The 25,389-nt window shown below is 36.1% G+C and overlaps 1 protein-coding gene across 2 annotated transcripts in view; it reads right to left on the bottom strand.

The window, feature by feature from the left end:
* The window catches only part of LOC145269508 (uncharacterized), a 52,431-nt gene that overhangs the window by 19,957 nt on the left and 7,085 nt on the right, over window positions 1–25,389 (bottom strand). Inside the window, exons 1-3 of one of the 2 annotated variants that reach the window (XM_080125247.1) lie at window positions 18,151–19,140; window positions 12,429–12,570; window positions 2,756–2,955 (exon numbers count right to left, since the gene is read on the bottom strand). In XM_080125247.1, coding sequence (XP_079981373.1) covers window positions 2,756–2,955; window positions 12,429–12,565 — 337 coding nt within the window. In that variant the 5' untranslated portion in view covers window positions 12,566–12,570; window positions 18,151–19,140. Of the gene's footprint in view, window positions 1–2,755; window positions 2,956–12,428; window positions 12,571–18,150; window positions 19,141–25,389 lie in introns of those variants that run through there. The other variant, XM_080125246.1, reaches the window with a different exon arrangement.

The raw sequence follows: 25,389 nt of genomic DNA, 5'->3' as shown, positions 1-25,389 counted from the left end.
AGTGATCCCCCACTTTATATCACAAAGTTCAAACATAAGTACAGCATGTAGTAAGAACAGATACTACTTTGATCTTGGCCAAAGGGCCAAGAAAAGCTTAAAAAGCTAAGAACAGCATATATTAACAACAGATCTTTGATCTTAACCAAAAAGGCCAAGCACAAAAGTGTTACAGACAGACCAACTGACGGACAGAGTGATTTATAGAGTCGCTTGCACGCGACTAAAAACAAGACTTTTCCTCTTTCTGGCTGTGTGCTTAAAGCTTGTGAACATGTTCTACACTTCTACAAGATTTTCATGACACATTTCTTGTCAGATGACCTAATCATGGGTTGCATTTGTTGGGAGATGCATGCATAACAGGAGACTTTGCTAGTTTGATCCTTGAAAGAATGGATGAAAGCACTTGGATTAGTAGATGTAGCACAGTTGAGGTAGTAGGGACAATTGGCAGGGAAAGGTTAAGCAAAACGTGGGAGGAAGTCATCATCATCATATCACATGAATCCGAAGATTCTGTTGTTGACATTGGTTTCCCGGGTATTTTTCTTGTCAGAATTCTTTCTAGAAAGACATCAGGTACTTAAAGTGGGGACCACATGAAGGTTGCCAACATCCTAATTGAAAGTAATGTTTTTGTGGAACAAACTATATTCGAAGTTGGGACTCCTAGGTTGCCAGTTTGTGTTGTTAACCACTGAACCAGTGAAACCTCCTATAGGAGGAAATAATAAGGATGTATTTGAGAGAAAGAGGGATAAATAAAGACTTGGACAGAGATAGGTTACTTTGGAAGTCATTTTCTTAAAGCCATCCAAAGTACGTCATCATGTAAAACAGTATAAACCTACTCCCCCACCCATCCACCTTACGTATACCTTAAATCCAATCCATAATTGATTCCATGGTCTCTCACAATCTGAACAGTATAGGGAGATGTGTGCAGAAAAGTAGACTTCTATAGTATGATAACATTGAAAGAATAAATTCTAGTTTTTGCATTGGGTGCAGAACAGTCGAGGTAGCATGTTCAGTTCACAGAAGAGGATAAAAGAAAACATTGGAGAAAATGATAAAAAAAGATAGACTTGAGAAAAAGAGGGATAAATAAAGACCTGGCCAGAGATAAGTTAGTTTGGAAGTCATTTTCGTAAAACCATCCAAAGCATGCTAGCATGTAAAACAGATATTAAAATGAATATCCTGCATATATTAAAGACAAGCTTAGTTGTGATGACGTCAGAGGGCAATCATATTTGAACAGTATAGGGAAATGTGTGCAGAACAGGAGACTTTGTTAGTGTGGGCACATTGAAAGAATGGATGAGAGGTTTTTGGGTTAGTAGATGTAGTACAATTGAGGTAGCAGGAACCAACTAATGGTGAAACTGACTGACAAAGAGCAAAGAAGACCTGACAGGAAGTGATACGAACGGACTTGAGAGAAAGAGAAAGAAATAAAGACCTGGTTAGTTTGGAAGTCAATTTCTAAAATCTGTCCCACACACGTCAGTATATAAAACATATTTCAACCTGATGATCACCATCACCACTATTGTCATCACGACCACGACCATTTGATGAGATTATTTTTACAATTTTGAATAATTTTAAGTATTATTCTTTTTTTCTTCCTATTTTTTTTTTTCTTTCAAAAAATCGTTTCAAAATTTATTAGTAAAATTATTAGAACTCCATGTGCGTTTTGGCAAACTTCAGGAATTAGATGGATTTAGCTTCTCTGGAAGTTACCAAGATGGCTACGTCGCGATTGGTCTCACTAAAATTTTATTTTCCTCTGTAAAAAAAAAAGAAAAAAAAAGAAAGGCAATAAACCTACTTGATCAAATTAAGTAAATTTTTTTTTGTGAACTTTATTCCACAATGGACACGTAGATCATGGACAATTTTCTCTTCATTTTTTAATGCCTTTGGTAAACTACACAAGAATTTTTTTTATACCAAAGATGATTGCCAATGTTTAAAATGTTAACAAAAAATTAAAATTTCAGGGGAAAAACATATAATTATAGTTTAAAACGGTTATCGTATGATAATTTCAGTGCAAAAAAAGGTACTTGTGCAGTTTATAGACCGTGCTGAAATGATAAAGTTCACATAGAACTTTAGTTGGAACAGATACATTGAAGGCATTGCCAAGGCTGCTGCAAAGAAGGTGGGCTCTCTCTTCCATGCTTGAAAGTTACTTACGCCCGAGAGTATCCTGTACCTTTACAAGGCCATCATTCGCCCACGTATGGAGTATTGTTGTCACATGGTAGTTGCTCCGACGAACTACAAGCCCTTGTATCCTCTCGATGTAAATACCTTGACAAACCCGACAAGCAGCAAAATCCCACCCCTATACAGTAGATATCCCTAGATGCCAGAACGTCTTCTACTCCAACAGTTTTTTCCATAGGACTACTAGACTTTAGGATTCCCTTCCAGGTCTCTGCTTCCTCGACTGTACTGAAATGCAGAAGTTCAAGTGTAATGTAAACAGACATCTTGCTGCCCAACTCCCTACATAGTATCACTGAAAATTATGTCCCAGATAGTAGCTCCCTACATCATAGTGGAACTATGCCTTTGATAAACAAAAGATACCGTAAAAAAATAAATAAATAAAAGATACTCTTTGCCTTTTGTTGACTATTACAATCTATCTTGATTAAGCCTTTCAGCACCTTCCGGCAGTTTACATAATCTGCCCAGAAATACCCAACATTTAACAAATCTTTACACTCACCAGCAGAATCATCCAAATGCGAATGCGCTCGGATTGGTAGAGCAATACTTGATCTTCTTTGTTGACTATCCCGTGGCGAGTACATGCGCCGTGAATTCATCTGAGTTGAAGGTCTTTTTTGCTTTTCTTGCCGATTGTTCAAATTGCGTTCCAACTTTTCTTTTGGCGAGGATGATGGTCGGAAGTATCGGTTTGAAGAACTGTTAAGAAAAATAAATAAATAAATAAATAAGAGTTTTTGCTCTCAAAATTTCGAAACATTTTCTTTTAGCCATCTTCTCATTTTCTCCTTTCTCTTTTTATCTCCCCAACTTCCTGACTTAAAATGTACCAAACAATTATACTTTAACCCTGTTCCCTCTCCCATTGAAAAACTCATTCATGTTCTGCAGGGCAGGGAACAAAAATGATAAAATCCACTATAAAACAACCAAACCAAACACTACAAAATAGCGATTGAAGATATAAAAATCTTGAAGAATAAAAACCTTCTACAAAATAATTGGATGCAACATGAATACTGTTTCTAAAATAACTGGATTCGGCATTAAATAACCCGAAAAGGGTTGATATGCCGTAAAACAAGCAAACAGAACGAAACCAATCCTGTAACTCGTGCACTATCTCGATTTCAGTAAAGTGCCATCATTCGTATCGCTTGTTAGCTCATGTACTCTTCTCTTGGTGTCTTTAGTTAATATTTTCGTTCTGCATGTCAGTGACATGAGGCGAATGTGTGTATTTTAGTCTCAAGCACCGCTGATAGATGTCACTTGTCAGCCAAAGAACGGGGATCGATAACTCTTTTCTTTTCTAAAAGTGCGTGCAAACTAAAATTATATTTTGCTACATTTTCATACATTTTTTTTATACAATAAATGTTTCGATTTTCATATATTTTTGCGTTATTATAAACACTTGTTTATATTTGAGGTTCACATAATGGCCGCTAGATGTTATCTCAAAGAACAGGGGTCGATAACTCGTCTCTGTTGGTAACACGTCACCGACATGCAGAAGTGCCATATTTTCTTATGTCTTCTCAACACACATCATGCTCTAAATCCCAATACAACTATGATTAAAATTATCCACACTATAGGTCTGGCTATCATATTACCCACACCCTCACTCAAACCTTGACCTTTCCTTTACTGCAAGGCTCAACTGAGTTACCGTTCTTTGGATAAGAGTTACTTGCCCTTGAACCATAACATTCAAGATGAGAACAGTAATTGAAATAATCTAAAAATAATGTTTTATATAAAAAGTTCTTTCTATTTTATTTAAGAAACGGGGTGGGGACTTTGCCCGATCGCAAAATACGCTTAAATATGATATTTTAATTCGTCCAGATTTCATATATATTATTGGTTATCCTGACGCTCCGTACTTCTTTGTTTACCTTGGAAGTGACGTCACACAAATCTTATAATACGGATGGCTACAATTGTAAAAATAATTTGTTTTATTTTTCTTTCATTTTGAGCTCCTTTTTTCTCCCGTTTGTTTTTGTTTTCTACAATTAATAAACCAGTTTACAAGTAAAAAATAATTTGTTTTACTTGTATAGTTTTTTAACAGGTGCTTATGCAGTTTAATTAACCGTTTTAACATAAGTAACGTGCCGACATTAACCAAGCAGAACTGTTTATTATTTTACACCGCTTCCCACCAAATGTAAACAGATAATTTTAAAGAATTTTCCGATGCCCCCCCCCCAAAAAAAATCGTGGCCTCAAAGTGGGTGATCATTTTACGTTAAATTATTATAGAAAAGTGATCCCCCACTTTTTAAAACTAACATTTCTTCATATCTTGGAAACTACTCGTTTGCCGTAATTTTAAACGTTATTTTCGTTTTCAGCAACCCCGAAAACCTATAAGAGTGGAAATTTTAAAGGAATTTTCGAGGGTGGAGTAATTCTTCATATTTACCTTTTTTTTAATTGAATTGTTAGGTGAAAGTACAGAACAATTACAATACACCCTCCCTTCCCCATGTTAAATAATAGGTTTCTAAATAATAGCGTTAAAAAACAGCTCGGGTCGTAAAGTGCCGGACTGCAGGAGTACCTATAAAAGGTAACGCCGGATCGGAAAAAGAGCTCAAAATGAAAATAAAATAAATTCTCCGCTCAAAATAAGAAATGGGAGAAAAAAAAAAGTTAAACGAGAGAAAAAAGGAGTTCAAAATGAAAGAAAAATAAAACAAATTATTTTTACAATTGTAGTCATCCGTATTATAAGATTTGTGTGACGTCACTTCCAAGGTAAACAAAGAAGTGCGGAGCGTCAGGATAACCATATTATTATTATTATAGAGTCGTGATTTCAAAAGTTTAAAAAAAAAGTATTCGGGTACCATCGGCTAGAATAAAAAACCGAAACAATAGCATTCAAAACTGGTGACTGATATAACCCCTGTACGAACGTGACACGCACCTTATTAAAAATTAAAAATTAAAAATAAACTAAGGTGAATGTACAAAATGTATGAAGATTTTTTTCGATTTAAACCAATTTTGGACCCCTTAAAAACAATTTTAACCCATTTTGGACCCCTTAAAAACAATTTTAACCCATTTTGGACCCCTTAAAACAATTTTAACCCATTTTTGATCCCTTAAAAACAATTTTAACCCATTTTGACCTCTTAAAAACAATTTTAACCCATTTTGGACCCCTTAAAAACAATTTTAACCCATTTTTGATCCCTTAAAAACAATTTTAACCCATAACAGAACGGTCCGTAAAAATTACAATCATTTGAGGCTCCTAGCACCGCTCTCTACACCTTTTAGTTTCGGAAGAGATAGAATTTGAAAATATGGAGACAGACAGACATATAGTCGTTTATATATTAGGCTAACAAGGCTACCCTGCGTTGCATGTGACTATAAAAAGAAAGACAAGATCACCAAAGTCGCAATGTAAAAATAAATAAATAAATAAATAAATAAATAAAAAGAATTTAATGTCACTTTTGGGCCGTACGTAAAACTAAAATATACCTCCTTAATCTTTAGGCTAGAATCTAACGGTAGTATCTGTTCTGTCTAAATATGGTATAATGATATTTTTTTTTTTTTTTTTTTTTTACAAGGGTATCACCACATTATCAAGGCCCAGAGGCCACTCAAGGATAAGGGTTAAAGAGTGTACAGTAGAAATTGGTCAATATAGTAATCATTAGTAATGAAAATTTGGTAAATTTAATAACTTATATGGAACGGCTCATCAAGAACTTATTTACTTTAGACTTGAACACAACCATATTGTAGTCAGCCGGAAAGCAGGAAAACGGAAGACAATTCCATAGGCGTGCAGTTCTAAGAAAGAAGCTTTGTTCATGGAATCTACGTTTAGGTTTAGGCACAGATAAAGAGTGGGGGAAATTATGGGGGGTTTCTGTTAGCGCCGGGCGTCCATACAATATGTTACAGATTCCTATGAGGATATTGGAGATAAACCGTAATAACCAGATATATTCTGACATTACATTAACCAGATTACTTAGATAAATATTTTTACAGTTTTAGCAAAAGGATTACAATAATATCGCAGGGTCTTCATTCAGAATGCCCAGCAGCAATAAATTACATATGAAAGATGCCACTGTGGAATTTCCACGGGTCCCGCTCCGAAATAAATGGATTTTCCAAAACGCATTAGTCACAATAAACACCAAACGTTAATGTTGGGGAAATATCTTTCAACAGGCAATGAATCATTAACGCCCCCCTCCCCCACCCGCTCTCGTTCAGCCATTTTGTCCTCATCCACAACAACAAATGCCTGTTTTGTTGATCCGTCCACTAAGTCAGATGAGACACATTTCCAATCTGATTAACTCTCGTAAAACTTGTCTATCTGAACTACATCGGAGAGAGAGAGCCCGGGGGGGGGGGTAAGGTTGACTTCCACTCAAAGTCTTGCATTGATTTTGTCAATGAATTTCCGGTTTGTTTACTGAGGCATTTTGGTGTTAAAACTTCACTGTTCTTTCATTCCCGTCATCGGCAAGAAACCCCATGCACTCGCAGGGAAATGTTCCACACTTCCAATACTTTTATTGCCATCCGGTGAAATCGAACGTTTTTCAATCAAATCGATTGATTGCCTGCTCTAGTCGGTGACCCACTGCGCTGCACTGAGAGGAAGATTTACACGCCTCCCTGCAGTAACTTCGTCCAGAATACATTGTAGTCTACATTGCACTTTAGAGAACCTACTGTTGATTTTATGAAATTATTTTTATATATAATTGCTTGAATCAAAATTTAAAATGCAAAAGTCAAGTATCATGGTTGGATTGTGCTCTAAACAGAAATATTCATTTCGAACGCACCACAGTCTTATCAAAGAATCTACTGTTGATTTGATACGCCAAGCATTTCTGCCCGTGTGGTGATAAAACATCTCGAATGCACTTGTGACATCAGACTGTATAAGGGTGTTGACTTTGGTAAAAAGTGAAATGTTCCTTCTTTAATTGATTTTCGATACTTATCAGAGGCATTCTGATATAAAAAAAACCTATCTGAGATCTCTCCAAGACATATACAGAACATTTGTGTGAAATTTGAAAAAAAAAAAAAAAAAAAATCGGGTCATTCATTTCGGCGTTCATAGGGAACAAACCGTCACACACACACACACACACACACACACACACACACACACACACACACACACACACACACACACAGACCAAATGTCTTTTTATTTATTGTGTGTGTGAGAGAGAGAGAGAGAGAGAGAGAGAGAGAAGGAGAGATAGAAGTAAAGATTACGAAAGACAAATGGCCTAGTTCCTATTCATGATCAACCATTTATTTGTTTTTGTTTTTTTCTTCAAAGGAGTCACCACTTATCAAGGCCTAGAGGCCACTCGAAGATAAGGGTTAAGTGTTCAAAGGGAACATGCCATAGTCATCGTTAGTAGTGGAAATTTGGTAAATTGAATCACTTAAGGGAATGGCTCATCAAGAATTTGTTTATGTTGGACTTGAAGACAACCACATTGTAGTCAGTTGGAAAGCAGGAAAATGGAACAGTGTACCACCCCGTCTCTGCGTGGAAGTTGTTGTTGTTCTCCTCTGGTCGAGTGGTCAGCGTTGATCGTCTTTGGCGTTGACTCATCAACAATCGTCCACCGGTCTGCCTTCGCCGTCCGCAACGCAGGCGCCAGACAGCTCGAGTTTCTCCAGTGAAGTGACCATACACTGCCCCACCCCACGTTGTGTTTCTTTAAGTGATAAGGCAGCGACATCTCACCCCTGCAAGGAAAAGGTTAAACACACGGACGACCGGATACGCTGGCACACTTGTAAAATAAAACAGAACACTGTTTTCTATATATAGATAATAAAAATCTTTATCTTGTTTCCAATGTTCAAAATAACTGCACAGTCAAACGAAGGGAGTGAGTGTCTAACTGGTAATATGGCGACTTGGCTGTGGTTCCGATATCAGGGCAGCTTATCTTCGGGAATGATCGGCAACGATTAGGATGGTAAATTCGTTTTCTCAATCTAACCGACCGGGAGGCTGGCTGACCAGTTTGAAAGTGCGCACAGATCCGAAAAACGGTTTGTTTAAATAAGAAAACCCTGCCTGGCAATTCCTTTCAGATGTCATTTTCTTGCCAAATTACATTACTCAGGGCTCTTATCGTATAGATCTGCTTAGGTAACCAAAACTCTCAATACGAGGGGGAATTCCCTCTTAATGGTTATTTACGTCATAACCCTAGGGGCGGTCCCCTCACCTCCAACTACCGTGGAGTCGATCCTCTTACTATCACTGGTGACGTATGCTAGGGGCTGGTCCTGGTTCTCCAACCACCTTGGAATTAATCCTCTCACTATTCCCAGTGACGTCACCCTGGCGATTCTCTACTTCTCCACCCTAGATCCTCGGATCGTGTGGGCGAACAGGTGGGGTCTATATTAATACTAATTAATATTTCCTTATCTGATTTCTACAGGGAAATACAGTTTCCCCAAACAACATTATTCGGTGGCCGACATATGGCCATTACCTGTCAACACGCGTCTGCTTATTGCAGCTTCTGACCGACGAATCTTTTTCCAAAATATCTTTCCAAAACAACATTATCGCAATGGCTCCCTTCCGGCCATTAATTATATCAACACGGGAACATATGTCCCAGGAAGAACGAAAAAGCCCTTTTCAAAACAGTCATTATCTATAACTTTGCTAACTCAGCATCTATCTCGTCAAATTCCATTTCCTCGGCCATTCATCTCAATTTTTTTATCTTATTTACCCAGGATTGGCAATGACTACCGCCATCCAAATTCTGTTCTGAACCTAGTCACCCAGCCAAGTAATTACTGTCTGTTAACTCTTGCAGACCAGGGTCCTACCCTAATATTGTCACAACATAGTTCCACAGGCGTGCAGTTCTAAGAAAGAAACTTTGTTCATTGAATCTACGTTTGGGTTTAGACACAGATAAAGAGTGGAGGAAATTATTGATAGTGGTTTCAACTAGAGGAGTGTTTTTCATAAAAGTCAGGCCAGGGAGGATCATGGACTAGAACTCAGACAAGCACTTGCCATGAAAATAACGGGTAAGCAGAGAAATGCTTGCAACGTCTCTTCTGGGGGAAAGATGGTTGCAGGGCAGAGAAAGAGGCATCCCCCACTACAAAGTCTATTTCGAACTCTGTCAAGACAGGATAAGATGCTTCTAGCAGATCCTGTCCAGATGTGGCAACAGTACTCCGTCCTTGGATGTACTTGGCTCTTATACATACATACATCGCATACCGAAACAACTAAAATGACACCTTTCTCGGTGCAAGTCCAGAATTCAACCTGTTTAAAAAGCAAAAATGCAAAAAAAAATTTATGATGTGCACACTTGTTACAGAATGAAAATGTCACATTCTAAAAATCACGTAAATTGATCAAGTATTTTTTCTTTTTCTTTTTTTAAATTATATGAGGAGATGAGAACTGTGTTTTGTTCAACCATATTTAAAATTGAAAACTGGTTATTAACCTCTCCAGAAATAGAGACAAGAATAAGCTATTAATCATTAAAAATCATTAAAAAAATGATTTTCTCTATATAAAAAAACTAATTGATCAATTTACATGCTTTTTGGAATATGACATTTTCGTTCCGTGACGGATACATACATCATAAAGATTTTTGTGTATATATATTTTTTTTTAATTAGGTTGAATTCTGGAGTTGTTTCCTTTTTTTTTTTTTTTCTTATCGGATTTTGTCTTTCTTTTAGTTCAAAATAATTCAAAATATTTTTTTTTAAAATCATTGTCACATAAACATTTAAAAAATTGGAAATAATAAAAATTTTTAAAATAAGATTGGTCAGTACTAGATGAGTGATCATTTGGTTATATCAGGCGCTGTATGTAGGAGGAGTTTGAAAAAAGAGCTCTCAAGTAGGGTGTTATTAGTCATAGCTATCGGTGGTTGAGAAGGATTCTTGTAATTGTTAAAGGAAAGAAGTTTAGATTTGGCAACTTTGAACGTTACCATCCATTTACAGCCCTATTCCATTATGGACTGGAGATGGTTTTCTAAGGATTCTGACATTGTCTTAGAATTCTGGAGTTCCTTAAAAGCTTTCTCATAAGTAACCAAAGATCATCATGCTTTTGCACATATGTGTAAAAGGCATAATAATCTTTGAAGGAAGCCTAGGGTGAATGCCATGACATCAACACATCTCCTCAAGAACTGCACCAGCTTTAATCAGGATATACATGCGACATGGGGACTGCCTCTGAATTTAATATTTCCTTAACACTTTCGGGTTTGTATTACTGTACACATAGATTCGAAAAAGTTGTCAAAAAACAAATATATAACAAATAAATGTTATCAAACGCAAGATAAGTTACTTTTCTACCAAACTGGATATATTTTTCGTGTTTTTATTCAATGTAACATGTTTATTCAGCTCGAAAACCATACAGTGTTTACCGATGTATTGGAACATTCAAGATGGCGTCTTATTCTCTCTTTAACACGGTAAGTGTGGGAAAAGATGTTATAAATAAAAAAACGGATAAAATACTGTTAAAACTCGCTCAATATATGTTACCGTGACATAGCTTGACATATATTCGGCGGGTTTTTAATAGTATTTTGTATAGTTTTTTATTTATAACACCTTTTTCCATACTTACGGTGTTAAAGAGGGTGTGAGACGCCATCTTGAATTTTCGAATACATCGGTAAACACTGTATGTTTTTCGAGCTGAATAAATATGTTACATTGAATAAAAACACAAAAAATATATCCAGTTTGGTAGAAAAGTAACTTATCTTGCCTTTGATAACATTTATTTGTTATATATTTGTTTTTTGACAACTTTTTCGAATCTATGTGTATAGTAATACAAACCCACACTTTCTTCTTTGGAGGAAACCTGCCTAGAGTGAATGCCATGTCTGTCTGTCTGTCTGTCTGTCTGTGATATTCATTAATATCATGTTATTTAGTCTGTCATTCTTGATTTTCTTTAACTTTGAAAACGATCTTTCTTGGCCACAATTTGGTCCCCCATAAACGAGTGATTTCTATATTTGCTAACACGAATCAAATCGGTAATGAGAAGTCATAAGTATAAACTGAAGATGGATCAAGGCATAGAAAATTTGGTGAAACAATGCAGAGGATGCAAACTGATAGCAAGGGATCAACCGGTAAAGATTCAATATTGGCCAAAGACAGATGTCCTTTGGACTCGATTGCATATCGACTATTCAAGGCCCATAAATGGATCATATTACTTGATCATTGTGGACAATTTCACCACGTGGCCAGAAATTGTTGAATACAGACATTGCACTGCAACAAATACAGTAAATGTGCTCCTATACCTGTACATTTATTTACAGAATGGATACAAATATAATGTTAAGCAATTTATTACCGAAAAGGTATACAAAAAACATTGCTTGCATGTTTGCCTCAAGAGTCTTTTGTGAGAGTTCAAATGTGTTTTGTGGGAGTACGAAACAGGAGTGTGGATTCGCTGTGTTTGCATAATGTGAGATCCAAACGAGAAAGAAGAACTATGGTATTATTACAATACATTAACAGGGGTACTAATTAGAGGTCACCATTTCGGTAGGCTCCCACTTTGGGGCGCCTCCGATAACAGGGAGAACTGGAGCGCTGAAATAGAAAGAAATACTGGTAAAAGAAGACATTGTCTTCTTATAAAAATGAGGACGTGTAACGCGACTTTGTTATGAATTCATGAGGTTTTATATATCCAATATATATGTGTGTTTTCCCGAAACTCGGGTTACAAAGAAAGACAGTGCATTTTGTAAAGTCTGTATTAATGTTCAATGCTCCTCTTGGCTACCTAACGGGAGCTGAGGAGTGAGGCGTGTGTTCTGTCTCTAGTCGCCGTGGAAGTAAGGACGTTTCCTTCACTCGAATGTCCCACGTAAACCGTACTCGCTTTTCATTGGCTTGAACCTCTGATGACGTATAAGAAGAAAGGAAGGAAAAGAGAAAAGAGTAGGGAGAAAGAGAGAACTAAGGTGAGAATACAGCCGAGTCTCGTAGTAGTAGCAGCTTGCTACAGAACAATATGAACAACAATATTAATGCCACTGATCCCTCCCTTTCTCTTTATAGCAACTAACCTGGAATGGAGACTGGATCTAGAAATTCTTTGTGAAAATGGCTCTTCCTCGAACTTATGTAGATTGTTCTCTACACGTCGGGATTGCATCTCATAACCAACAGGTTGCTGGCTCCTCGGTGTTCTCCAGCTAAACATCTCAGCTGTGAAAAAAAAAAAAAGAAAAAAGGAGAATCAAAGGTATTTTACAAATTATACTTATCAGCCTGACATATGTCTCGACATATACCCTAGTGTTAGGATGATTAATCAGAATTGGAATCAGGAATTGTAAAAATCAGGCATATTTGGGATATCAGAATCAGTATTGGAATCTGAAAAATTGTGCTTATTTTCCTATGATAAAAAACGATTGTTTTAATTTTCGTCTTGTTTATTTTAACTTAATTTTCTATTACTTGTAAAAATTATGAAAAGATAAATATTTATCGATTTTGAACCTAAAATTATGAAAAGATAAATATTTATCGATTTTAAACCTTAAGCAAAACTAAATATAATAGATTGGGGCCCTAAGGTAGTGAGCGAATAGAGTTAATTAGACAATTACACAGCTGGCTATGAATGCAGCTTGAGGAATTTAGAATATACACTAACAAGTAAATACAAATTTATAATATACGAAACAAAAAATACAATGTTTGGAACAAATAAACAATAACAATCGATAACAATAACAAACAAAGCCTCATTTTGGACGTCAGAGAATGACACAATTGTTTAGATAGCAAGAGATCAATTACAGAGAACAAAGAAACAGTTTGTGAAATTCGAGGAGAGGATTTAGAGTTGGGAAGTCAACATGACGGACGTTCTAATAATGTAATCAATCAACATCTGGGAATAGAATTTGTGTCCTCAAAGAAATTACTTGACAGCTTGCAGTTCGACCCAATATGCATGCGTTTGAAGACCGAAATAAAACTGGAACAAAAGAAATTGTCGTTGTATTGATCCCCATGCATCCGATATTGAAAAGGTTCTTTATTCGAGGAAAAAGTAATGGAAAGAAATGACGACGGATTGAATATTTGCCCTTCGTAAATTTATACTCTGAAATGACTATTAAAAAATGAATTGGTCCCAAGCCGAATAAACCGTTATAAATAAATAGTGTCGCTCCATCGGCCTAAACAGTTTTCAAATTATACTCTTTGCATTTATTATTTTCTTTTTTTTTGTGAACTGTTATCCTCATTTTCATAGTTGTTATTGTTTCAGCCAGCTATTCCTCTGGCTTTCTTCAGGTGATTAACCGTGATGGGATATGAATGCTGAATCTCATAACTGTATTCCCAGTAATTACTGCCTGTTGTCTCACCACATTTTGGGCAACTAAACATCTGGCCTGTTTTGGGTAGGATTGAAACTGCTATCTTTAGACAATGTTCACTTGGAACCACAGAGATTCAACCCCTCTATCCACTGCGTCACAGACCCTGAAATGCGATCAAGGTTGGATATTTTCGTCTTCTAAATCCAAGTTTTCATTCTTACCTGGCCTTCCATTGTCAGGTCTGTACCAAATAGTATTATCTATAATATAAATCTCACCTGTCTGTTTAAATGTATGTATGTATGTATGTATGTATGTATGTATGTATGTTTGTATGTCTGCCTAAAACTTTTGACAGACGCGTCGGAACATGATGAAACCGGTATCGTTTTAAACCTCAAACGTTCAGATGACAAATATCAAAAAAATCGGTAAAAAAAAAAATTAATTCCTTCACCCTCAATGGGGCAGTTTTCTAAAAAGAGGGGTCGCTTTTTTTGCAGATATTTTCGAAAGTCATCCACTCTTTTCGATTGACTAGCCTTACTTTTGACGTTCGTCACTTCCGGTTTTGTGATAGATGCAATAGCAAAGATGTCACGTTTTTTTTTTTTTTTACATTCTTTTCCTCCTTCGCGGTACAGGTTCGAGCCTGCCTGCCTGCCTGCCTACAACCATTTTTTTTTTTCTCAACACACACCTCCAAACACCCGGGCAATGCCGGGTACCCAGGCTAGTACAATATATAATAATATATAATATACTCTTTGCATTTGAAGATTTTTCTGGTGTTCTAGGATTGTAGGGATGTAACGAGAGTAGAAAGTGGACCTTTCGGTAGCGCCATAATTATCACTTCCCTTATTTTCTCTTTTATTCCTCACAGTTCTTTAGTCCATAAATGTCTTCTTGTATACTTTAAACATTTCAGTATGAAAAAAGGAGGTAGAATAACATCCTTATTTTAATCACCTCCTCTCATAAAAAAAAATTAGATTCTACTTTTTTTTTTTCTTAGACAATTAAAGAAATTAGTGGGGTACTTAATTGAGCAGTTTTACCATTAGCCACTTGCATCTCTGATAAAAATAAGAATAATAGAACTGCTACTATTATTCCAAATATAAAATATCTTCATGCTCCACCTTGTACGTAAAACTAGACCAGATCCTTCAGACTCCATAGAAAGCACTGAAGGAAGGTAGTTTTTATTCTTTTGGTTTTTATTTTTCGCTTTTCTCATTTTATCCGTTAGTCATCACATTCCACGAGCAATATTTCTGACAAAGGGGGAAGAATTGCTGTTATCTGGATCGAAATCTATTCACGTAACACCTATCATTGGCTTTTTTTTTTTTTTTTACCTTGAAGGGGTATTTTTTAGCTTCTTACATCAAGTGACTTCATTCTTTGTCTGAAGCAATTTCTATTAGAAAATTGAGCTTAAAACATTACCATAACAAAATAATTATAGATTTGGTGTGACGTCATAGATTTATGATTTACGCCATGTTTCAAAACATGAATCCAAATGTGGAGTTTGACCGTTGCGAGCCACGTCCTCGGTTGATCACCACTTTTCTTGCGTCATCCCAGAAGCACTGTTGATGCTGTTGTCTTGTAAATCGGGCCAGTTAGTAGATGATGAAAGGCGTGCCCAAACCATCAGAGCCTCCTGATAAGAAGTGCTTCCTCAAGTCTAGGAAGCTTACTTTGTGTGTTGATTCTGGCATTTGGGACGTGGTTAGAGATACGAATCCTAAGAATGCACCGAACACACAACTGATCAAAGACTTGTAGTCTTTGAATATCAGCTACTTATAGGGGCCAGATTTATCATCCTCCAAAGTTGGAGAGGTTAGACACAAGGTCGTGAAAGTAAAATTTGAAAAGCCAGTGCCTGGACGAAGAACACCCTTGTCTGCAATAAATAAATAAATAACGCCTGTGCAGCTCCATCAAGATTTCCTATTGGCAGTTATCAATAAAATACAACCTTCTCAGAGGCTGAGAAACCAAAGAACAGGAGGGTGGACCTCCTAGAACTGCACAATCTTCAGAGAACGGCAGTCTCATAACTCTTGCTGTTCTTATTTTGTTCTTTAGTTCTCACATTTCATGAGCAGTTTTTCTGACAAAGGGGAAGAATCGCTGTTTTCTGGGGTTTCTCTATAACACTTATCGTTCGCTAGTTTTTAACCTTGAGGTAGTATTTTTTTTGTTTCTTACATCAAGTGACTTCATGTTTTGTCTAAAACGATTTCCAGAAAAAAGTGTTTTTTTTTTTAATAAGTAAATCACTACTTATCTGCTCTACCTCCTCTACTATTCTTGCTGCTTAGCTCCTCTGTTCTCATAGTCTCCTCAGTATTTAAAGTTGAATACTTTTAAATTGTAATGTAGAAACATTACAGTTTCACCATTATCAGGACACAGCCTGTTCCTCATAGGTTCATACACATTACTACCTATACTGAAGAGTCTATCACCCTCCCTCCACTGATGAAGGGTTAGGGTTCGCTTAAATATTTTGAAGCCAGTTTATTCAGCAGTGGTAAGGCTTCGTGTGTCTTCTTCCACCACCGAAAGGACTATCATCTCTTGCTAATATAAAACAGATGGTCGGCAGTTGATAATGCGTCTCACCAATACCAGTTAGATTTTTTTTAACAATTGTCATTTCTATTTATCGTTGAGATATTTACTTTTCTAATATCTCCAAACAGAAAATGTCATTCCTTGGGCCATCTGGGATCTTTTGACAAAGTGTCGACTAGGGGTGCACCGATTAATCGGTAGGTAACAAGTAATCGGGCAGTTTGCCGATTAATCGGCTGACTAATTACTTTTCTCTTAATTTTGAATCATTTCATCACTACTAAGTGATTTACCAGATAGCTTTGACACATTAACATAGTAACTACTAATTTAACTTAGCATTTAATTAAGTGTTTAGTCACTATTATGGCTTTTTGTCTTTATGAAATAAAATTACAAAATACAATTTCTAATTCTTGAATGAATATAATTAAACAATTAAATAAGAAAAAAAATTACAAACCAACTACAAAGTACAAATTGTAATTCTTTAAGTGATTAACTATAAGCTTACGTTCTGCACCCGCTGCTGCTCTACTTCTATTCTTGCTGCCTGCCTTCTCTGCTCTCATAGTCTCCTCAGCATTTAAAGTTGAATACTTTGAAGTTGTAATGTAGAAACATTAGACTTTCTCTATTCTCAGGACACAGCCTGTTCCTCATAGGTTCATACACATTACAACCTGTACTAAAGAGCCTCTCACCCACCCCATAGATTAAGCTGGTGCACTTAAATATTTTGAAGCCAGTTTATTCAGCAGTGGTAAGGCTTCCTGTGTCTACTTCCACCACTGAAATGGACCATCATCTCTTGCAAGTAGTTGTAAAGTTACGTAATGATCAAGTTCTTTTGTGCACTTAACCATAAGGGATTTACTCCTTGTGAGTTTAGATTGTGATTCTTGTATTTCTGTTGTAGTCTCTAGGTTTCAGGTTCAACTCAATTTCTATCTGCCTCTAAGTTTTCATTTGTTAATGTAAGCTTATTTGGAGCTAATTACAAAATACAAAGTACAATGCTCAATTCTTACATGAATATAATTAAACAATTAGATAAAAAAAAATTACAAACCAACTACAAAGTACAAATTGTAATTCTTTAAGTGAATAACTATAAGCTGACGTTCTGCTGCTGCTATTTCCTACTGTGCTTTCATAGTCTCCTCAGTATTTAAAGTTGAATTAGTAATCGGCCTAATCGCTACTTTGCCAATTAATCAGTGATTGGCCAATTTGCCGATTAATCGGCCGATTAATTACTTTTCTCTTTCCTATTAAATTTAAATTATTTCATTACTGCCAAGTGACTCATCAGATAGCTTTGACACATTAACATAGTAATTGCTAACTTAACATTTAATTATGGTTTTTTGCCTTTATTAACTAAAATTATAAAATACAATTTTCAATTCTTAAATGAATATAATTAAACAATTAGATAAAAAAAAGAAATTACAAACCAACTACAAAGTACAAATTGTAATTCTTTAAGTGAATAACTATAAGCTTACGTTCTGCTGCTGCTATTTTCTACTGTGCTTTCATAGTCTCCTCAGTATTTAAAGTTGAATACTTTTACATTGTAATGTAGAAATATTAGAGTTTCTCTATTCTTAAGGCACGGCCTGTTCCTAATAGGTTCATACACATTACCACCTGTACTGAAGAGTCCCTCACTTTACACAGATGAAGGTGATGCACTTAAATATTTTGAAGCCAGTTTGCTCAGCAGTGGTAAGGTCTCTTGTGTCTTCTTCCACCACTGAAATGGATCATCATCTCTTGTGAGTAATAGTAAAGCTATTGTAGCAGAATTAGCAGTAACCAAAATAAGAAATAGAGAGCTTACCTCGGATACGTCTGTTTTGGGCTGAGCGGAAGAGAGAGTTCCAAGATGGCGGCCATGAGCTTTTATTAGCGTTTACCCAATGTAATTATCGTCGAATCACGTCTGGTCTCGCGCGATTATGCAAATACGTCGTTCCCGGCCACTATAAAGGCAGGACACTGGAAAGGAGAGGGAGCGTTCTGCAGATTGTGTGTAGGTGATTCTGGCGAGTAGATTGTGCTTGTTACGACCCACGTGTCTGCGAGAAGCGATTTTTTGTTCCGTCTGTTTTTAGTTGTATTTTTTTTTTTTTTTTTGCCTACTACATTTTTGTTTCAGTTACGTAATGATCAAATTCTTTTGTGCACTTAACCATAAGGGATTTACTCCTTGTGAGTTTAGATTGTGACTCTTGTATTTCTGTTGTAGTCGCAGTCTCCTGGTTTAACTCAGCTTCCACCTGCCTCTAAGTTTTGATTTGTTACTGTAAGCTTATTTGGAGATAATTCATCAAACAGGTTTGAAAAATATACAGTTTTATTTTTACTTTGATCTTCTTGACGCTCAGCAAAGCTTGAAGTGTATCCTGCTGGTTCTGCTTCATCATCATCAGACCAAAAGTAGATGTAAAATCCAATTCTTAGTGTTTTTCATGTCATTCTTTCGAAATTTAAATTCTAATCTTAGATCTAAGAATGTGGACACACACAAGTTTTTATCATTCAGATAGGATGAAAATCTTGTTTCCATTGATTCATTGAATTGTTCCACAGTTATAAGGATTCTGCTAAAGTCAAAAATATCCGAATTAGATTGGATAGCTTTTGAAGGAAATAACGTCAAAGCTAAAATTGTAGGTATTATTATCGATATGGTTGTTTTTTTTTATTTGCTTCTTTGGTAATTTCTTCAAATGGATTCAATAACTAGACAATTTTTTAAAACAAGTCCCCAAATGGTTAAGGTAGGAATTTGATAGCGTCCCAAATTCTCGTATGAAAAAAAAAAAAAAAAAATGAACGAATCTCTTATTAAAAAAAATTCCGGTTTTTGTGAATCCGTCTACTTCACGTATATATGTCACGAAAAAAAGTCGTTTCTGATTAATGTTGACCAGTTAAAAATTAATTTGAAGCAAAACTTTGCAGACGTTGTTTGTTATCTTGGTTGTTTGAACTACACGAACAATTCATCAGAACATGAACGCTTTGGTTATTGTGAAGATTGTATGCGATAATAAACGAATGTAGTAACAATCAAAAAAATAAAAGGAAAGGGAAAAGAAGGAAGGAAGAAAGTTTACGCATGCGTGAATACATCTCTGTAAATTAATTAGTAGTCCAGCACCTAGCACAGAATGAACAATAAAAGCTCTTTTTAAAACAGCACCAAAAAAAAAAAAAAAAAAGGTTTATTTCGGCAAGAGAATGTTGTACCTGTTCGAGTGAGACAAAAAGAAGAGCAGAAAGTTCTTTGGGTATCGCAGGTAGGCCAGCAGTTACATGGTCTATGCTAGAGTGTCCAGTGGACAGAGACAAGAGAGAGAGAGAGAGAGAGAGAGAGAGAGGGAGAAAGAGAAAGAGAGAGAGAGAGAGAGAGAGAGAGAGAGAAAGAGAGAGAGATGGGTTTTTCTTTGATTTATATATTTTATTTCCTGAACACAAAGTAAACAAACCAAAATTAGGCACAAGGCCAATCAAAAAAATGTGGGGGGTGGATTTATGATAATCCTTGTCACTTTACCTTTGTTGACTAAGCTAATCCTAGTTAGAGTTCTATCTCACCATAATACCATATTCACACGAAGGGTCGTTCTGCTTAAGATTTCCAAATCAAGTCGTTTTTTTTTTTTTCTTCGATGCTTGCCAGGTTCTCTCTTTGTCGACCGTGATTCCCAAACGGACCTAAAAAAGTTCCTTAGGAGACAGTTGGACTAAATGCATTCTGCTAGTTGATTGGTCAATGTGTGGCCGAATCACGTGCCATGCATACTGCTTTGTGAGAGACAATATTTATTTTATTTTTATTTGTGACTGATGCTGCTGCCAAAAAAAATAAAAAATTTACTGCTATAATGACTCGTAGGGGGGGGGGGTAACCAGAGTTATCCCAGAAAATTCGTTCTAGCAAAAATTTACTTTCACCATGACTAATGTTTGTGCAAAATCTAAAAAAAATAGAAGGGTGGTTATTGAGAAAAGTGCAAACAAATAAACGGACGAACGGTTTAAGAGCAATTTTACCCTTATAGTGCACCCTAGGCGGGCAACCAGAGTTATCCCAGAAAATTAGTTCTGGCAAAAATTTACTTTTACCATGACTAATGTTTGTGCAAAATTTTAAAAAATCCAAGGTGTGGTTATTGAGAAAAGTGCGAACAAACAAACAGATGAAAGAACGAGAGTGAATTACTAGGTTCAAGCCCTCTTCTGTCAAAGGAACAAAAAGAAAAAGAAGAGAGGGGAAAGGCAGATAAAAAAAAGAAATTTTATTTATTCTAATAGACATACAGTTAGGCGGGTGTGGGGACACCCAGCAGGACCAAAAACAAGACCTATCAAAGGTCGGATGAGCTTTTTATGAGCCAACGGCCATCTCCTGCAGCCAGAGTCGGTACCAACATATCGACCTTGTCTTTCCTTGGGTTCTACCGGCTCTGGTCAAGTTCCACTCGTGCCGCTTGGGCAACGCACAAGTTTTTTTCGCCCAGGCTCTCGCAATGGTGGAAGATAATTACGAGTTAAAAGTCTGGTCAAATTGACGTTGCGACCAGGCGCTTCAGATCCTCCGCAATGGTTGGAGGGGCTATTTAGCCCCAGTGGGTGGCTACTGCCTGCCTCAAACCAGGCAACCCCTGGTCACTAAGGTGCTACCCCGTCACGTCCGCTGCTTTGATGGGGTGGTCAGTCAATCACGGACGTAAATTATTCCCAGTTAAGCACTGGACCATTAAATTCAGGAAGAGTGGAGGTAAGTATTATATATATATATATATATAAAAAAATAAACACTATATTTACTTGAAAATAAATGACATCATAAAATAAGCTTTATTTTAAAAAAGTTACCAAAAGCTATCATTCAACCTTTATGACGTAATCCATTTTCAACAGAAAAAAAAAAAAATAAATAAATACGTATTTGATACGTTTGAAGCCAAAACAACGCATTATTACAAAATAAACAGATATTTATTTTGTTTGAAATTGATATTGAAATTCATAAATATATTTCGAAGATACACTTCATCATCAGTATGTATTTCTTTTTTTCTTTCCATGTTGTGGTTGGAGCATAGAATCAGTAGAAATCCGTTTGTTGTTTCTGCGGTAGTCTTTTTAAATGTCGGAACTCAACCAGCGCTTACCCTAATGTGAATTCCGTGTGACCAACGCACCGTTCCGACATTTGAAAAGACTACGGGAGAAACAACAAACGGACTTCTACTTGGTGATTCTATGCTACAACATGGCAAAAAAAAAAACAAAGAACAAAGACATACTGAAGATGAAGTTTGTGCGAGCCTTTCCTAGTCTCACGCATACATACGCACACACAAACACACATTCACATTTCAAGCTATATTACTTGTCGCATCTTCTCTCTCTTCTCTTCAGTAGTCCGTCGCTGACGACGATGACGTTGCACCATGCCTAACAGTCCCAGATAGATTACGCCTGATGGACTTGCTGGTGACTGTGGAGTCCAATTCGTGAATTGCATACACGGCCGCAGGCAGCACAGGGGAAGATGCCGTCTGCCCGCTGCGCCGTGTGCCTTTGGTGTCTTCTTCGCTCTGCTCGGTCGTTATAGGTGGAGGTGAAAGTTTCCAAGCCCTCTTGGCAGATGTTTCGCCATTCTCTCCGATCAGCAGCAGCATGTTCGATGGCGTTGAATTCTATGCCACATTTTTTCAATGATGTTTTTAGTTGGTCCTTGAAACGTTTACGTGGACCCTCAGGGTTGCGTCTGCCCTCTGCAAGTTCCCTGTAGAGGACCTTGCGTGGGAGCCTTTCTGCTGGCATCCAGATGGTGTGACCAAGCCACCTAAGTTGTCTATGAGTTAGAATTATTTCAAGTGGGTCCATTTGAGTGCGCCTGCATATCTCATTGTGTGGCACCCTGTGCCACCATTTTAAACCTAGTATACGCTGTAAGCAGTTGGTATGAAATGCTTCTAGCTTTTTCAGGTGGCGTCTATAAGGCACCCATGACTCGCTGCCATACAAGAGGATGGAGAGCAGATTGCTCTGTAAACAGAAACCTTGGTGGTGGTGGTGAGGTTACGGTTCATAAAAACTCTGTGCGAGCGTCTGCCAAAGGCTGCAGCAGCCAGACCAATGCGCCGTAGGACCTCACTTGTTAGGTCACAGGAGTCAGTGAGCACTGAGCCAAGATAAGTAAACACTTGTCGCATACATACGCGCACACAAACATACGCGCCCACGTCCACACACGTACATATATTCACGTTCGCATACATACACTCACATTCACGTGTATATACACACACACTAACGTACACACATGTACTCACACATACGCACACGAACGCACACATGGACGACGTCACTTCCCCTTTCAAAGGAAATCCACACATGCGCAAAAGACCACCGGAAACAAGTATAAAACAAAGAGCAATAACGGGCTTCTTTCTTGCTACTATGTGGGGCAAAAGACTAACAAACAGTATGTACACCATACACTCTTTCTCTCTCTATCTACTACTGGTCCCTGAGAACACCTTCACGTAGCTGACTGCTAACTGATGTTAATCCTCTATCCTTTTCTTTGTCTACACGATGGACTGCCATTTCTCGTTCTATTACATTACCCACTTCTTTTCCCACGCGCAAACAAACGATAGTGACCCGAACTTGAGATGAACACACATTTCCTTTTTCTTTCTACAACACCAGTCCCGCAACGAACGATGGTTACACCTGCGCGTACATGAACACATGTTATATCTAAAGCATTCATTTTTTCAACAGTAAATAAACGATACGTTTATCTTATCCATCATTGTAGTTTTTGTTTCCTTCAATTCCATTCGTTTCATTATTTTCTTGTAGCGAGTTAGGGTATTATTATGTCCTGGTCCTCTACAAGTTTTACTTCGAAATATATTTATAAATTTCAAACAAAATAAATGTCTGTTTATTTTGTAATAATGCGTTGTTTTAGCTTCAAACGTATCTAATATGTATTTATTTTATTCAAACTCAACCAGCGCTTCTATTCAAGGAACACAAACCCTAACGTACATTTCCTCTTTATCTTTTCTTATTTAGTTACGTACGCGAGAAATAGTTACGTGTATGTGTGAGAGAGAGAAAAAGGGAGCGATGTAAAACTGGATAGTTAAGCGAAAGGAAAACATAAAAGTTTTTTTAAAACACTCAAATTGTACAAAAAATGTTGTAAATAGAAAAGTATTGTCTTAGTTTTAGTGACCTTATTATTAGCATATGAATACAATATTTATTTTCTGTACAATAAGTGCTTAAGCACCCGTGCTTTTCAGCGATACATATTCAATAAAATAAATTGATTAATATAATTAATCTGGATATAAGAGAGTTAGAACCTGATAAGAAGTCTCAATTAAGCAAAAGGATAACAAAAGTTTTCTTTAAAAAAAATTAATTGTACAAAAAATGTAAATTCTTCAGTTGTATAAGTCGCCATGTTTGATATGGTGGAAGGGTTAGCTAAAAACTCCCGAGGTTTCGTATTAAGGCTCTAGCTAAACCTAAAAAAAAAAAAAAAAATAAAACTTATCTAACAAAACAGTAGGACATATTCATTAATATTTATTAATTAATTATTAATATCCATTAATATTTATTAATTAATTATTAGTATCCATTAATATTTATTAAATTATTATTAATATCCATTAATATTTATTAATCAATTATTAATATCCATTAATATTTATTAATCAATTATTAATATCCATTAATATTTATTAATTAATTATTAATATCCATTAATATTTATTAATTATTAATATCCATTAATATTTATTAATTAATTATTAATATTCATTAATATTTATTAATTAATTATTAATATCCATTAATATTTATTAATATCCATTAATATTAATTAATTAATTAATTATTAATATCCATTAATATTTATTAATTAATTATTAATATCCATTAATATTTATTAATTAATTATTAATATTCATTAATATTTATTAATTAATTATTAATATCCATTAATATTTATTAATATCCATTAATATTAATTAATTAATTAATTAATTATTAATATCCATTAATATTTATTAATCAATTATTAATATCCATTAATATTTATTAATTAATTATTAATATCCATTAATATTTATTAATCAATTATTAATATCCATTAATATTTAATGCCTTGCAATCTAATAAAATTAAAAAAAACAAAAACAAGGATCGACAGCACTCGCACGACTCCTTACATTCCTACGTGTTTTCTTCGGTATCAAACGCACGACCCTCTCTTCTGAGTTCATTCTTCTTAAAAACCCTAACCCTAACCCTAACCCTAACCCTAACACACTTCCATGATCCTGAAAGATCGTTTCACATACAAACCAGTGTCCTGACTGGAAATATCATCTCTAGAGCTGCCAGACAGAGCCCGTTTTCATTCTACATCGCCAAACACAGCTGCTATCACACTATATCACCAGGCATAGCTAACCCCTACTCAACACGGCTGGACACAGCTAACCATCTGTACATGGCTAGACGCAGCTAGCCCTCACTACACGGTCAGGCTAAACAAGCCCTCACTACATGGCTAGACACAGCAAGTTCTCCATATGTCTAGACAGCTAGCTCCTCCTGCACACGACTAGACACAGCCAACCCTCCCTAACTTTAAAATGCCCTTTTCAAAATGCCGACTCGAATCGTAACTTAATATTTTCCATAAGCCTATTTTCAAAAGATTTGGCTCCAATCGCAATTTAATCTCTTCATTTAACCACAACGACAACTTTCCAAACTGCGGCTCCTAAATGTTTACTTAAAATTCTCCATAGCACAACGACAGTTTTCACAAAGTCCAACTCTTGAATGCATATTTAAAATTATCCATAACATGATGACAGTTTTCAAAAAGTCCAGCTCTTGAATTCTTATTTAAAATTTTCCATCGCATATCGATGCCAACTCTAAAAAATCTAACTCTGTACTCGAAATTAAAACTCCTTCATTTCTTGCCGAAATAGCTTGTAATCTAATAAGATTT

Source organism: Euprymna scolopes, chromosome 45 (genome assembly GCF_053919585.1).
Source record: "Euprymna scolopes isolate OS-2025 chromosome 45, ASM5391958v1, whole genome shotgun sequence".
NCBI classification, from domain to species: domain Eukaryota; kingdom Metazoa; phylum Mollusca; class Cephalopoda; order Sepiida; family Sepiolidae; genus Euprymna; species Euprymna scolopes.
This window is presented reverse-complemented; position numbering and strand designations above follow the sequence as displayed.